Genomic DNA, 16234 nt, shown 5'->3' on the forward strand with positions numbered 1-16234 from the left:
CGTCGGGACGCGACTTGTGATGGCACAAGCAAGTTTCTGAGTCACACTGCCAGCAGATAAACGGGGGATTCCTAGCCAATATTCCTATACTCTGAACGGCGCTTCTTGTCCAAGTTTGAGACGTGTTCCATCTGTATCGTGCGACGCAGGGAGGAGGAGGAGGTGGGGGATGGTGGGGAGGACGAGGAGGAGGATGGCGGGGAGGACGAGGGGGATGGAGGAGGGGAGGAGGGGAGGAAGATGATGGGAAGGGGAGGAAGAAGCAAGAGAGAATAGAGATCAGATGGTGGGGATGGAGGGGAAGAGTGAACAACGGGAGGACGTGATGGACCAGGAGAACGGGTTCCCGTTCGTGGGATGGAGGGGGCGTGAGGGTGGGGTGGGGGTTAAATCTCCATCCTATATAGGCCAAGACGACTTCCCTAGCCTCCTATCCACGCCCAAACAATGTGCCTAGCCTCCTATCCATGCAAAAAAGCACAACATATTCCCCAGTCTCTCTCTGGAGTAAGGAGAGAGAGAGAGAGAGAGAGAGAGAGAGAGAGAGAGAGAGAGAGAGAGAGAGAGAGAGAGAGAGAGAGAGAGAGAGAGAGAGAGAGAGAGAGAGACAGAGAGAGAGACAGAGAGAGAGAGAGAGAGAGAGAGAGAGAGAGAGAGAGAGAGAGAGAGAGAGAGAGAGAGAGAGAGAGAGAGAGAGAGAGAGAGAGAGAGAGAGAGAGAGAGAGAGAGAGAGAGAGAGAGAGAGAGAGAGAGAGAGAGAGAGAGAGAGAGAGAGAGAGAGTGAGAAAAGAAAGGAGACCCAGAGACCACAGGGACGTAAACACAACCCCCAAGGCTCCCACAACTTTAGCCTTACCACACGGGACACTTAAGAACCGGTTTGGCTGGCCCCCGCAGGTTGTGGCTGGCGCCCCGGGGTGCGCCCTACCCAAGAGCGGCTGTGATTGCGTTATTCGACTCTTTTCGGCCAACCTGCTTACCTTGCAAAAATCCCAAGAAAAGGGAATATGGTAGAGATGAAGTCCTAGTCTTATTGATTTTTAGGGTAGGCTTATTATCCGGGGTTCCTGTTAGCTGCTTCATTGGTAAGGGGAGGTGGGGGGGAGGGGAGGTAGGGAAGGGGGAGGGGGTGAGGATTGATGGTGAGGGGGGAGGGAGGAGGTAGGGATTGTGGTGGATGGAGAGAAGAGAGGTTAACTCTGATGAAGGGGAGGATGAGAAAAGGGTGGTTAATTTTAGGGGAATAGGGAGGGTAGGGAAGAGCCGTGGATAGCAGGGAAAGGAATGGGGGAGGGAAAGTAAAACCCAAAAAATGAAACTGAAGCAAATAAGAACAAAGAAATATAGCAGAAACATCTGCCAACTGTTACATAAACCAAACAAATATAAAAAAGTATAAAAGAAAAAACAAATAAAGATACGCAAAACAAATACAAAAATAAAATAAAAGTCTTGGAGAAAGCAGTAAATTGAGTGTATTTTCATTTTGCCATTCCTGATGGATTTCCCGCCATGTCTTCGAATTTTGTAATCTTAGTGGAAGGGCGAGCGGCCCCGCACTCCAATCACGGGATGGCCGCCCCAAGATGCATCTCCTTGGCTCGCTAGATGCGCCTCTGGCTGCATGATGGATCTCTGGATGAGGGGAGAGAGAGAGAGAGAGAGAGAGAGAGAGAGAGAGAGAGAGAGAGAGAGAGAGAGAGAGAGAGAGAGAGAGAGAGCGAGAGAGAGAGAGAGAGAGAGAGAGAGAGAGAGAGAGAGAGAGAGAGAGAGAGAGAGAGAGAGAGAGAGAGAGAGAGAGAGAGAGAGAGAGAGAGAGAGAGAGAGAGAGAGAGAGAGAGAGAGAGAGAGAGAGAGAGAGAGAGAGAGCGAGAGAGAGAGAGCGAGAGAGAGAGAGCGAGAGAGAGAGAGCGAGAGAGAGAGAGAGAGCGAGAGAGAGAGAGAGAGAGAGAGAGAGAGAGAGAGAGGAGAGAGAGAGAGAGAGAGAGAGAGAGAGAGAGCGAGAGAGAGAGAGCGAGAGAGAGAGAGCGAGAGAGAGAGAGAGAGCGAGAGGAGAGAGAGAGAGCGAGAGAGAGAGCGAGAGAGAGAGAAGAGAGAGAGAGAGAGAGAGAGAGAGAGAGAGAGAGAGAGAGAGAGAGAGAGAGAGAGAGAGAGAGAGAGAGAGAGAGAGAGAGTGAGAGAGAGAGAGAGAGAGAGAGAGAGAGAGCGAGAGAGAGAGAGCGAGAGAGAGAGAGAGAGAGAGAGAGAGAGAGAGAGAGAGAGAGAGAGAGAGAGAGAGAGAGAGAGAGAGAGAGAGAGAGAGAGAGAGAGAGAGAGAGAGAGAGAGAGAGAGAGATATCCCAACAACATATTTCCAATATACTTTTATATACAAATTTCTTGATTCCGACAAATGAAATCCACATTAAAAACAGTACTGTCAGTCAACAAACACACTCAGGTCCTCGCGACAGAAACAAAGGCAGCGTTTCTTTTACCAGATGCACCTGTTCACCTAGCAGTTAAAAGATACCTGGAAGATACATCATAGATATGATAGAGGAACAACAGGTCAATGAGTCAGAACCTTAGACAACCGACGGTTAGAAAGGCGGGGTCCAAGAGCTCAATCCTGCACACAAGTAGGATATATAAATAGTAAACACACACACATACACACGCCCTCTTGCCTTGTTATTTACATATAATCGTCATCTGGATATTATGACAAATCCAGGCGGTAAGCCCTTGTTCCTTTGGCGCCATTACTGAGTTCCCTGTCCACCACTGGCCCTTGTCTGTCTGTCTGTCTGTCTGTCTGTCTGTCTGTCTGTCTGTCTGTCTGTCTGTCTGTCTGTCTCTCTCTCTCTCCCCCCAGCAGTTTACCCCCCCCCCCCTCTCACTCCCTCTCTCTCCTTTAGTCTCCCCTCTCCTCACCCCATTTTCTTCTCTCTGGCAATCTTTTCATTATTTTCAGCCACTTATCCATACCTCTTCTCTTAGCCATCAATCTTTTCCATCACTTCTTTTCACCATCAATTTCGCTTCTTCATTTCTATTCCCTCCACAATCTATTTTTCTTAGTCATCAATCTTCTCCATCACTACTCTTCACCATCAATCTCGCTTCTCCATCCCTCTTCCCTCAGCCGTCAATTTCTCTTCTCCATCCGTGTTCCTAAACACACACACACACACACTCTCTCTCTCTCTCTCTCTCTCTCTCTCTCTCTCTGGGGGGTGCCTGCCGGCTAAGTGGACAGCAGTCGGGATTCGTAGTCTTAGGGGTCCGGGGATCTATCCACGATGGAGGCAGAAACAAATGGGCACAGTTTCTTTCACCCTGATGCGCTTGTTCACCTAGCAGAAAATAGGTACCTGGGCGTTTGACAGCTACTACGGGCTGTTTCCTGGATGTGTGTGAAAAAAAGTTGATTGACAGTTGAGAGGTGGGCCCAAAGAGCCAGAGCTCAGCCCCCGCAAGCACAACTAGGTGAGTACAACTAGGAGAACACACACACACACACACACAAACTCTAATGCAGGCGATGAGTCACAATAACGTGGCTAAATTATGTTGACCAGACCACACACTAGAAGGTGAAGGGACGACGACGTTTCGGTCCGTCCTGGACCATTCTCAAGGCGATTGACAATCGACTTGAGAACAAATTCAACTATAATCTGGTCAACAAACTATAATATCCGCCAAGTCCTCTCACCGACCACAGGACCTTCCAAACTCATCCTCACTCTCCACTGTGGTCGTGAATATGACCAGTAGCCTCACCGTAACAAGACCTAATTGAATTGCTCTGATTAAGCAAAATTGTATATTAATTTCGCCAATAAAGCTGTTAATAATGATAATCCATCTTCCCCCTTCAACATCTAGCCGCACCATCCCTCACTTCTTTTGTCTCTTGTCATCCACCCGTCCAATTATTGATTGTGAGGGATGGTGAGTTTCGGCTCTTTGCTCCCATCTCTCACTCATCTATCAAGATGGTGCACAGGGGCCAGATTCACGAAAGCACTTACGCAAACACCTACGAACCTGTACGTTTTTTCTCAATCTTTGGCGGCTTTGTTTCCAATTATTAAACAGTTAATGAGCTCCGAAGCACCAGGAGGCTGTTTATAACAATAAGAACAGTTGAATGGGAAGTTTTCATGCTTGTAAACTGTTTAATAAATGTAACCAAAGCCGTCAAAGATTGAGGAAAGATGTACACGTTCGTAAGTGCTTGCGTAAGTGCTTTCGTGAATCTGGCCCCAGGTTCCTGAGCCTACTGGGCTCTATCATATCTACATTTGAAATGGAGTACGGAGCCTGCCTCCACCACATCATTTTCCAATGCATTCCATTTGCTAGCTACTCTGACACTGACAACAATAATTTATTTCTAATATCTCTGTGGCTCATTTGTGTACTAAGTTTCCACCTGTGTCCCCTTGTTTGTGTTCCACCCGTGCTAAATAATTTGTCTTTGTCTACCCTGTTATTTTCCATAAGAATTTTTTAGGTGGTTGTGACTACGTTAACGCCATCTATTGAGCGCACCCGACCGCATTTTCTGTTCCACGGTGGAAGGCTGTGATCTTACTGATACCTGTGTACTTTCCTTCATACTATACAACATTTTTCCTCAGATGTGATGTGGGAGTTACCTTGGACGGCAAGAGGCCGTCCACCTGGGGGCCAGATTCATGAAGCAGTTACGCAAGCACTTTCGAACCTGTCATCTTTTCTCAATCTTTGGCGGCTTTGTTTACATTTATTAAACAGTTAATGAGCACCGAAGCACCAGGAGGCTGTTTATAACAATAACAACAGTTGATTGGGAAGTTTTCATGTTTGTAAACTGTTTAATAAATGAAACCAAAGCTGTCAAAGATTGAGGAAAGATGTACACGTTCGTAAGTACTTGCGTAACTGCTTCGTGAATCCGGACCCAGGAGTAGCCAGCAAGGGCAGTCCTGAACGCGAGATTTGCTTCGGTGGGATCAAGCTGGATCTGGTCGTTGGAGACAATGAATTGTCTGTGGTAGTCAGAGAGCTGTTGATGGTTGGAACGACTTATCCCAGGGTGGTCCAGTTGTGTTAACAGATGGACTTAGTGCCCGTCTGTCCTCAAAGTTAAGGCTTGTTAGAGGTGAAAGCTTTAGAGGTAGCCAGCCAGCGTGTTGCTGGAGTTTCGAGTTTGTGTTTAGACACTGATGATACTGGGGAGGATTGGCCTGTGAATTGGCGAGAAAAGTGGACTCGCTGGTATGAGAACGTCAGGAGGAGGAATCAGGGACACACAGTGTTCAAGAGAGAACTGGATAAGCACCTCCAAAGGATACCTGATCAACCAGGCTGTGACTCATACGTCAGGCTGCGAGCAGCCGCGTCCAACAGCCTGGTTGATCAGTCCGGCAACCAGGAGGCCTGGTAGACGACCGGACCGCGGGGACGCTAAGCCCCGGAAGCACCTCAAGGTAACCTCAAGGTAAGGGAAGAAACCTTGAGTGTCGTGCGAAGGAGGACTCGACGTGATAGATCAGTATTTTTGCAGTGTCCTGTGTGACAGTGACACATACGGTGTTATCTGTGCTGTATATGTGTAATAGGTGAATAATTGTAAATGTTGAAGTATATGTGGTGATGGTTTAGCGTTGTTTAACCCCCATTCCCGTCGCAGTGGCTATTACTGCTCAGTTCTTAATAACTTAACACTGACTTGGGGTTGGATCTGGTAGGAAGAAGCACTAAGGTCCTATAGAAAGTGTAATGAAAAGAACCCGGTTAGTGGTTAAGTGAGGTCGTAACAGTGGTAATCATGTCTCCCCTAACTTTTTTGTCTTGTATTAGAGGTTTAATTCCAGTATTCTTTCCTCGCAGTTCATGCCCCTCAGCTCGGGTACTAGTCTAATGGCGTACCTCTGAACTATCTCTGATGCTGCTGATGATTTCCTTTTGACATGGGCTTTAATAGGTGAGTACACACACACACACACACACACACACACACACACACACACACACACACACACACACACACACACCTTGTCAAGCACAAGACGAAGCTGGAAAAAGTCCAAAGGTATGCCACTAGACTAGTCCCAGAACTAAGAGGCATGAGTTACGAGGAAAGGCTGCGGGAAATGCACCTTACGACACTGGAAGACAGAAGAGTAAGGGGAGACATGATCACAACCTACAAAATCCTCAGAGGAATCGACCGGGTAAACAAGGATAAACTATTCAACACTGGTGGGACGCGAACAAGGGGACACAGGTGGAAACTGAGTACTCACATGAGCCACAGAGACGTTAGAAGGAACTTTTTCAGTGTCAGAGTAGTTAACGGATGGAATGCATTAGGCAGTGATGTGGTGGAGGCTGACTCCATACACAGTTTTAAATGTAGATATGATAGAGCCCAGTAGGCTCAGGAATCTGTACACCAGTTGATTGACAGTTGAGAGGCGGGACCAAAGAGCCAAAGCTCAACCCCCGCAAGCACAAATAGGTGAGTACAAATAGGTGAGTACACACCCACACACACACACACACACACACACACACACACACACACACACACACACACACACCCACAGACACACCCAGACATAAAGCACCCACGCCAGCAATCAGGACACCATTCCCCCACACATTTCATACAAATATACACCATCGTACATGCAAATTACCCGGCGCATTACCAAAGATACAACAAGGCTTGAGGTTTTTCACCCTCCTTCCCGCTCCTCCTATCTTTACCGCCTCATAAAAGATCAATCAGCGCTTCTCTCCAAACTGCAACCTATTTTCGAGGTGAAGTGTGCTCCTATTTGTGCAAACAGGTTATGTATCTCAGAGGGACTGCATCATGAGATGTTGCGGAGGCTCTAAGAGATGCTTTGTCGGGTGCTTCCACAGAGAGGATCCGGATGAAGGTTTGTTGGAGAGGTTTACAGAGAGAATCCAGATAAAAGACTTGTGGGTTGGATTGGATTCATTCTCTGTTTTTTTATGAAAATGAGCAACGTTTTTACTCACTTTTTTCAAGTTAGGTTTTGTTGATTATTGCGGGAATACGCACATTAGTTATGTTCACTGACGTAACTCTGCTTGAACCACTTCTCAACATCGAACAAATCCACAAGGGCCGTGGCGAGGATTCGAACCTGCGTCCGGGAGCATCCTAGACACTGCCTTAATCGACTGAGCTACGATTCCCTTCGAGCTCAACACCCTTCAGCAAGAGCAGATTGATGTAGAGATCAGCAAAAGTCCACAATATTTTTAAGCACACATTCATAGTACCCAATAACATTAACCCAAGCACAGACTCGAGTATAAGTCCAAGCACACACTCGCGCATAAGTCCAAGCACAGACTCGAGCATAAGTCCAAGCACAGACTCGAGCATAAGTCCAAGCACAGACTCGCGCATAAGTCCAAGCACAGACTCGAGCATAAGTCCAAGCACAGACTCGAGCATAAGTCCAAGCACACACTCGAGCATAAGTCCAAGCACAGACTCGAGCATAAGTCCAAGCACACACTCGAGCATAAGTCCAAGCACAGACTCGCGCATAAGTCCAAGCACAGACTCGAGCATAAGTCCAAGCACAGACTCGAGCATAAGTCCAAGCACAGACTCGAGCATAAGTCCAATCACAGACTCGAGCATAAGTCCAATCACAGACTCGAGCATAAGTCCAAGCACAGACTCGAGCATAAGTCCAAGCACACACTCGAGCATAAGTCCAAGCACAGACTCGCGCATAAGTCCAAGCACAGACTCGAGCATAAGTCCAAGCACAGATTCGAGCATGACAGGAGGGACAACCCCCAGATATACTAGACCATTAACCCGGACATAAAGTATAGCGCAAATAAAAGCACATATTCAAACACAGACAAGAACAGATCAAGCATAAAACAAACAAGCAGAGACTTTCATCGATTTTCCACCTGCAGTGTTCTTGAGGTTATCTTGAGGTTATCTTGAGATGATTTCGGGGCTTTTAGTGTCCCCGCGGCCCGGTCCTCGACCAGGCCTCCATCCCCAGGAAGCACCCCGTGACAACTGACTAACACCCAGGTACCTATTTTACTGCTAGGTAACAGGGGCATAGGGTGAATGAAACTCTGCCCATTGTTTCTCGCTGGCGCCTGGGATCGAACCCAGGACCACAGGATCACAAGTCCAGCGTGCTGTCCGCTCGGCCGACCGGCTCCCAATGTTCTGGCCCATCTTCCTGGTCTTCCTTAGTTCCATTATCTACATATGTAGTTTAATATTTATGTATTTGCATATACCAAAGGCTACATATTGTACATAAGAAGGTTTTAAATGAGACCCATACAGACTGTAATGTTTGTGTGTGGGTGATGTCGCATGTGTGTGTGACTTACACGTTTGTGACTGATACCGCCAGTCTTTACCTAGTTGTACTTGCGGAGGTTGAGCCTCGGCTCTTTGGTCCCGCCTCTCAACTGTCCCTCTACTGTTGTACAAGTTCCTGAGCCTATTGGGATCTATCATATCTACATTTGAAACTGTGTATGGAGTCAGCCTCCACCACATCACTGCCTAATGCATTTCATTTATTAACTACTCTGACACTAAAAAAGTTCTCTCTTATGTCTCTGTGGCTTATTTGGGTACTCAGTTTCCCACCTGTGTCTTCTTGTGCGAGTACTATCCGTGTCCGTATCATGGGTAGTGATAAGGACCCATGTCCTTATCTACTTTTCAAATCGCCTAAGATTTTTATATGTGGTGATCATGTCTCCCAGAACTATTCTGTCTACCAGCGACATAAGGTGCAAATCACGCAGCCTTTCCTTGTAACTCATACCTCTTAGTTCTGGGACTAGTCTAGTGGCATAACTTTGAACCTTTTCCAGCTTCGACTTATGATTAACAAACTATGGACTCCAGGCTGGGGCCGCATACTCCAAGATTGGTCTGACATATACAGTATACAAGATTCTAAATAATTCCTTGCACAAGTTTCTAAAGGCAGTTCTAATGTTAGCCAGCCTCGCATACGCCGCTGATGATATTCTTTTGATGTGGATTTCAGGAAACAGATTCGGCGCAATTTCAACTTCTAGATCTTTCTGTCCGTTTCGTGGAGGACTTCGTCTCCCATTCGGTACCGTACCTGCTTGATGGGGTTCTGGGAGTTCTTCTACTCCTAGAGCCCGGCCCGAGGCCAGGCTTGACTTGTGAAAGCTTGGTCCACCAGGCTGTTGCTTGGAGCATCCCTTAGGCGTCTGACCTGCTTCCACCTCCTTGTGAGTGTGACTGATAACATCGGTGTTTATTCTTTTTAGCTTAATTAGCTTTCACTGCACAAGATTCTGAAACAACAACCAATCAGTTGCTCACTTAAACATCAAAGCTTCTCATCATTACTAGTACGAGCTTTCGTGACTGTGTATTCCCCTAATGTACATAGAGTACTTTCAATGTAAGTCTGTACATATGTAAATATGTGTACACATGAGCATGCATACTCTTCTCCAATAAACATCACATTATGTGTGTAATATATAGTAGCTACAGTAGTGAAAATAGGTCGAGAGTCAGCACATTAAACCACCGAAAGTTGGAAAGGCTGGGTCCAAGAGCTAACAGCTCGATCCTGCAGGGACAAGCAGGTGAGCACACACACACACACACGCACACACACACACACGCACACACACACACACACACACACACACACACACACACACACACACACACACACACACACACATGATAGAGCCCAGTAGGCTAAAGGAACCTGTACACTAGTTGATTGACAGTTGAGAGGCGGGACCAAAGAGCCAAAGCTCATCCCCCGCAAGCACAAATAGGTGAGTACACACACACACACACACACACACACACACACACACACACACACACACACACACACACACACACACACACACACACACACTTTATGGCGGGAGGAAAGGTATAAGTTCGTGAAATTATTGCCGAAATTTTATGGAAGGATATGGAGAAAGCCGGTACCTTGAGGACATTAATATTCCAGAGTGAGAGCCTCGCACTCCCAGGGTAGAGGAGCCGGGAGAGGAGACCCCTGGCTGGAGGGAGAGAAGGAATATGGGAGGAGGAACAGCAGGTGAGGAGAAGTGGGGCGGCGGTGCAATGCATAAAGCAGGTAACCATGAAGAGGGGGATAAAGGAAGGAGGACGAGTATGGTAAAGGGGAATAGACAACGAAGAAAAGTAGAAGTGTGTAAGAAAATGAAGAAATTGAAATCCGAGAAGCATTAACAGGGATGTTGTTTTAAGCAAGAGACGAGGGACCGAGTAGAACATATATATGTATTGTACGTATATCAGAAACAGGACAGGTCCGAATACAGAACCCTGTGGGACTCCACTGGTGGTATCTCGCCATTCTCACATTTCCCCCCCCTCACATTAACTCGTTGGTTTATGTTGCCTTTGGTATTCCCCTTATTCACTGGATAAGGGAATCCACTGGTATTCCCCTTATCCAGTGCTTCCTACCTGTTAACTCTGCCCGTTTCTGCAACATATGCACCAGCCTCTTATGGGGTACTACGTCTAGGGATTTGTGACAGTCCAAGAAAATGCAGTCTGCCCACCCTTCTCTTTGTCGCATGGACATAGAATTCTATTAAAACTGCGAGGCACGAGTTATTATCCTAAACCCGTGTTTCAAGGTTCCTTCCCTCCAGGTGTTATCTTGTTATCTTGAGGTGTGCTGGTAGCTTTTTCCTCACGAAAAAGTTTGTTTATATACATGCATGTGATAGGGCCACTCTCAGCTGTGATAGTGCCAGTGTCAGCTGTGATGGTGTCATTGTCAGCTGAGACAGTGCCTTTGTCAGCTGTGACGACTGCCATTATCAGCTGTGACGACTGGCACTGTTCAAATCTGTGATAAGACCAGTGCCAGGTGTAGGTGGTGGCACCATCGTTCACACCCCAACTGTAATAACGCCACTGCCAGTTATAACGGTGCCACTGTTTACTAGCAGGACCCCAGCTGTTCCTCTTATGGCGTAATCCCATTACGTGGCACTGTATTGACAATGGGCTGGATTAATTGTATTCCTCTTACATACAGCACTGATATTGGCGAAGGTGGACGCCGCTCCGTATTACTACTACACACTCTCACACTGCAGTTACAGTTGCGTCGATATTGGTCTTTTTGTGACCCGAAGTTGTGACCCGATATTGGCCGTGTTGTGACCCGATATTGGCCTTGTTGTGACCCGATATTGGCCTTGTTGTGACTCGATATTGGCCTGGTTGTGACCCGATATTGGCCTTGTTGTGACCCGATATTGGCCTGGTTGTGACCCGATATTGGCCTTGTTGTGACTCGATATTGGCCGTGTTGTGACCCGATATTGGCCGTGTTGTGACCCGATATTGGCCGTGTTGTGACCCGATATTGGCCTTGTTGTGACCCGATATTGGCCTTGTTGTGACCCGATATTGGCCTGGTTGTGACCCGATATTGGCCGTGTTGTGACCCGATATTGGCCGTGTTGTGACCCGATATTGGCCGTGTTGTGACCCGATATTGGCCTTATTGTGACCCGATATTGGCCGTGTTGTGACCCGATATTGGCCGTGTTGTGACCCGATATTGGCCGTGTTGTGACCCGATATTGGCCGTGTTGTGACCCGATATTGGCCGTGTTGTGACGTTTCTCTTTGGTAAATACTGTACTGGAAATTAGTGCTAACGCAATTATAAATATGCAAATATTTGTGAACAAAAAAGTTTTGCTAATTTGGAACAATTTTAATACACTTGAAGCTTTGTAAACTTAGTGAATTGTAAATGATTATTTTCATATTGACTTTATCAAATATATATTATATAGTATATTAACACTGAAATCAGACCAGCAATATATTTGCTGAATAAAATACAATGTTCTTATCATTATATATTATTATTATACATTATATTTTAATTATACATTATATTATACATCTTATTCTTATGATTATATGTCCTACATCTTCATATGTGCCTCCAACTTGTATATCTGTCCATCCTATATTTCCATACATATATACTACATTTACATATGTACTTATACACATTCTACATTAAATCTTGTAATCTCTCTTCTTTTTTTTCCTCATCATTTTAATGCATATGAAAATAATATGCCAGAATAGATATTATTATTTATCTGTTGTAACGACACAATGTACGGGTTGTCACGTCCAAACTGCATGTTGCCACGTCCAAAATGCATGTTGCCACGTCCAAAACTGCATGTTGTCACCTCCAAACTTCATGTTGTCACGTCCAAACTGCATGTTGCCACGTCCAAAACGGCATGTTGTCACCTCCAAACTGCATGTTGTCACGTCCAAACTGCATGTTGCCACGTCCAAACTGCATGTTGCCACGTCCAAACTACATGTGGCCACGTCCAAACTGCATGTTGTCACGTCCAAACTACATGTGGCCACGTTCAGTGTCCGTGTTGGCCCATAGAGACTACACCTCCACGCAAGGTGAGCAAATTAACACATTCACCTCAGCTGAGGTCAGAGAACAGACTGTAACTGACAGTAATGTGCGCTAATTAACACCTATTAAATATGTAGTCCATTTAACATTAATTACTACGCTTATTAGTGGTGTGATATTATTATTATTAATAATAATATGCCGTACTAGTAAATACACTGGGATTATTAGTTTATTATTATTAGTAGTAGTGGTAAGAGTGGTTGCAGTAGTGGTTGTAGTAGTGGTTGTAGTGGTTGTAGTGTAGTGTAGTGTACTAGTAGTAGTGGTTGATTAAGTCGATTAAGGCAGCGTCTGGGATGCTCTCGGACGGAGGTTCGAGGCCTCGTCACGGCCCTTGTGGATTTGTTCATTAGTATTAGTGGTAGTTGTGGTAGTTGTAGCAGTACTAACAACCCCACCACAACTATAAACAACATCTACGGATATTTGTCTTGCCTCCCAACACAACTAAATGTTATTCAATACTGCATGTATAATATTCAGTCAATATACATAACCCAGTCTCTGTGAACCGCCTCTCACCCCCACCCACCTACCTCTCTCCCTCCCTCCAATCTTTCCTGTTTATATTCTCCTCATTTTCACTTCCCTTCCTTTTTTTCCCCTCACCTCATTCTCCTATTATCTACTCCACCTAGTTTCTCCCATCCTTTGTATTTCTTTCTACAATCTCCGTGCTACTTCTTCTGTCTGCTCTTTTCTTCTGTTCTTTCTTCTCTTTCTGTCTTCCAATACGTCCTCTTTCCTCCTTCCAAATTATCCCTGGTGACGTGGTCTGCCACCGTGTGTGACGGAGTTTGATAACCTATTTTCTTCGTTACGTTCAAGGGACGATGACAGAGGAGGAGGAGGAAGACGAGGATGTGGAGGAGAATGAGGAGAGACGAGGAGAATGGAGGAGTGGCAGCAGGAGAAGGAAATGAAATGGGATGGAGCAAAGGGGTGAGAGGCGGGTGTAAGGGGGAGATGGAATGGGGCAGAAGAGAATTGTGGTTCTTGGAAGCAAAGCCGGAAGTGGCGTCGGAGTGGTGAAATAGAGAGGCCATTAGCGGTGAATATATATATATATATATATATATATATATATATATATATATATATATATATATATATATATATATATATATATATACATATATATATATATATATATATATATATATATACATATATATATATATATATATATATATATATAATATACATATATATATATATATATATATATATATATATATATATATATATATATATATATATATATATATATATATATATATCCTGACACTGCTTACTTATTCCTCTTCAGCCCAACCTCTTGAACTGGACGGTAGAGCGACGGTCTCACTTCAAGCAGGTCGGCGGCGTTCAATCCCCGACCGTCTAAATGGTTGGGCACCAATCCTTCCCCCAGTCCCATCCCACATCCTTATCCTGACCCTCTTCCAAGTGCTATATAGTCGTACTGACTTAGCGCTTTCTGCTGATAGTTCCCCCTTACTCATCTTCACCCCCCCCCCTCCCTACACGTGAACTCAACCCCCGCACCACGACGCCCAACACCATCACCCAACACCATCACCGCCACCATCACCCAACACCATCACCGCCATCACCCAACACCATCACCGCCACCATCACCCAACACCATCACCGCCACCATCACCCAACACCATCACCCAACACCATCACCGCCACCATCACCCAACACCATCACCACCATCACCCACCACCATCACCCAACACCATCACCACCATCACCCAACACCATCACCGCCACCATCACAATCACCATCAACCCGCCAGTTCCATTAGGGCACGCACTCTATTATTTACTAGAGTATAATTGTTCTCCAGCTCTACAGAGTCATTTTGCCGGCAGTTGGGCCCAAGTTACGATCCTCAGTATGTGCTACAGTTTACACTCATTCATCCAGGTTACTTATGCCTCGTCTGGAGTAATTGACAGAGAGGTGATTACCTGCCAGTGTCTACGATGAAGGTTCAGATGGTGTCTTTACGCCCCGCTTCTTGGCCTTACCTGAGGGGAGGGGAGCCGGTCGGCCGAGCGGACAGCACGCTGGACTTGTGATCCTGTGGTCCTGGGTTCGATCCCAGGCGCCGGCGAGAAACACTGGGCAGTTTCTTTCACCCTATGCTCCTGTTACCTAGCAGTAAAATAGGTACCTGGGTGTTAGTCAGCTGTCACGGGCTGCTTCCTGTGGGTGGAGGCCTGGTCGTGGACCGGCCGCGGGGACACTAAAAAGCCCAGAAATCATCTCAAGATATAACATACTCCTTGTGAAGGAGGAAATGTATATGTTTACCTCTCAGAATGTTTGGTAATGTGTTTATTTGTGGTGTGTGTCTATGTATGTATTAACACGTTGTACTGAATGGGGTGAGAATAGCTTGAGCTACCTCATCCCTTTGTGTGTATTTTACCTCAATAAACTTATTTCAATTTCAATTTCTCAAGATATACCTGCTTGAAACCTGTTTGATGGGGTTCTGGGAGTTCTTCTACTCCCCAAGCCCGGCCTGAGGCCAGGCTTGACTTGTGAGAGTTTGGTCCACCAGGCTGTCTGTTGCTTGGAGCGGCCCGCAGGCTCACATGCCTTCTTGTACCTGTTGCAACTGAACTATTCTGACGTTCGAATTCTTTTTGTCGAGGATGGAGGTGGTTTTCACAACTTCTTTCAGTGCATTCCCGCCAAACACACACCGAAACTACGACGTTGGTACAACGTTCGAACAAGTTTTACCACCTCCTAGCTAGTTATAACAACCAATATAGCAAGTTGTAACAACGTTCTAATACGTCATAAACACGTTAAGCCAAGATGTACCAACTTTATTACAAGTTGTAACACGCGGAAAATAGAGACAGTTTCGGTTTGTGTTTCCAGGGGCTCCACTTGTTGACCACCTGTACAAGGTTACCTTACCTTGAGGTGCTTCCGGGGCTTAGCGTCCCCGCGGCCCGGTCGTCGATCAGGCCCCCTGGTTGCCGGACTGATCAACCAGGCTGTTGGACGCGGCTCCTCGCAGCCTGACGTATGAGTCACAGCCTGGTTGATGAGGTAACCAGATCAGGGTAGGAGAATTTCCCAGATATCTATTTATATATCTTCGACTCGGTGCTGGTAAGAGGTAATTGTTTTGTCGAGGGATTCACTGTCCAACTGACAGTTCGATTCAGTACCTAACGACCGTCTGACTACGCGATTAGATATTTCTATACGTGACTAACTATCTCACTTGTTTTCTGAAAACCTCTACTATTGCCATATTAAAGGTGCTAATCGATAATGTATCCGCCTATATCACTAACTACAACCTGCTCGATGAGCAGGTCGTAGTTAGTGGTAAATCCGCGTAGTAGGCAATCCGCTTAGTAAACTACCTGGTGTCTAAACTTTTAACCACTCAATTGATTGTTCTACTCGCTGTCAAGCAAATTATCCGACAAAGAATCCAACCGAGTATCAAATAATTTATTCGACCACTTACCCGACCGATTATCAGACCAACTATCCGACGACTACTATAGTCGCTTTTCTAACACACAGGATTACTTAAGTGTGTTGCCTAAGTGCGTTGACCTCCTTGTATCACATACATAAAACAATAATTATGTGGAGAGAGAGAGAGAGAGAGAGAGAGAGAGAGAGAGAGAGAGAGAGAGAGAGAGA

The 16234-nt window shown here is 45.9% G+C and overlaps 1 protein-coding gene across 1 annotated transcript in view; it reads left to right on the forward strand.

The window, feature by feature from the left end:
• Positions 1-12339: 12339 nt before the first annotated feature.
• The window catches only part of LOC138366245 (coiled-coil domain-containing protein 8-like), an 18602-nt gene continuing 14707 nt past the window's right edge, over positions 12340-16234 (forward strand). The window contains exon 1 of the mRNA XM_069327187.1: positions 12340-12520. Coding sequence (XP_069183288.1) covers positions 12340-12520 — 181 coding nt within the window. The remainder of the gene's footprint in view (positions 12521-16234) is intronic.

This window comes from Procambarus clarkii, chromosome 2, assembly GCF_040958095.1.
Source record: "Procambarus clarkii isolate CNS0578487 chromosome 2, FALCON_Pclarkii_2.0, whole genome shotgun sequence".
Lineage (NCBI taxonomy): Eukaryota > Metazoa > Arthropoda > Malacostraca > Decapoda > Cambaridae > Procambarus > Procambarus clarkii.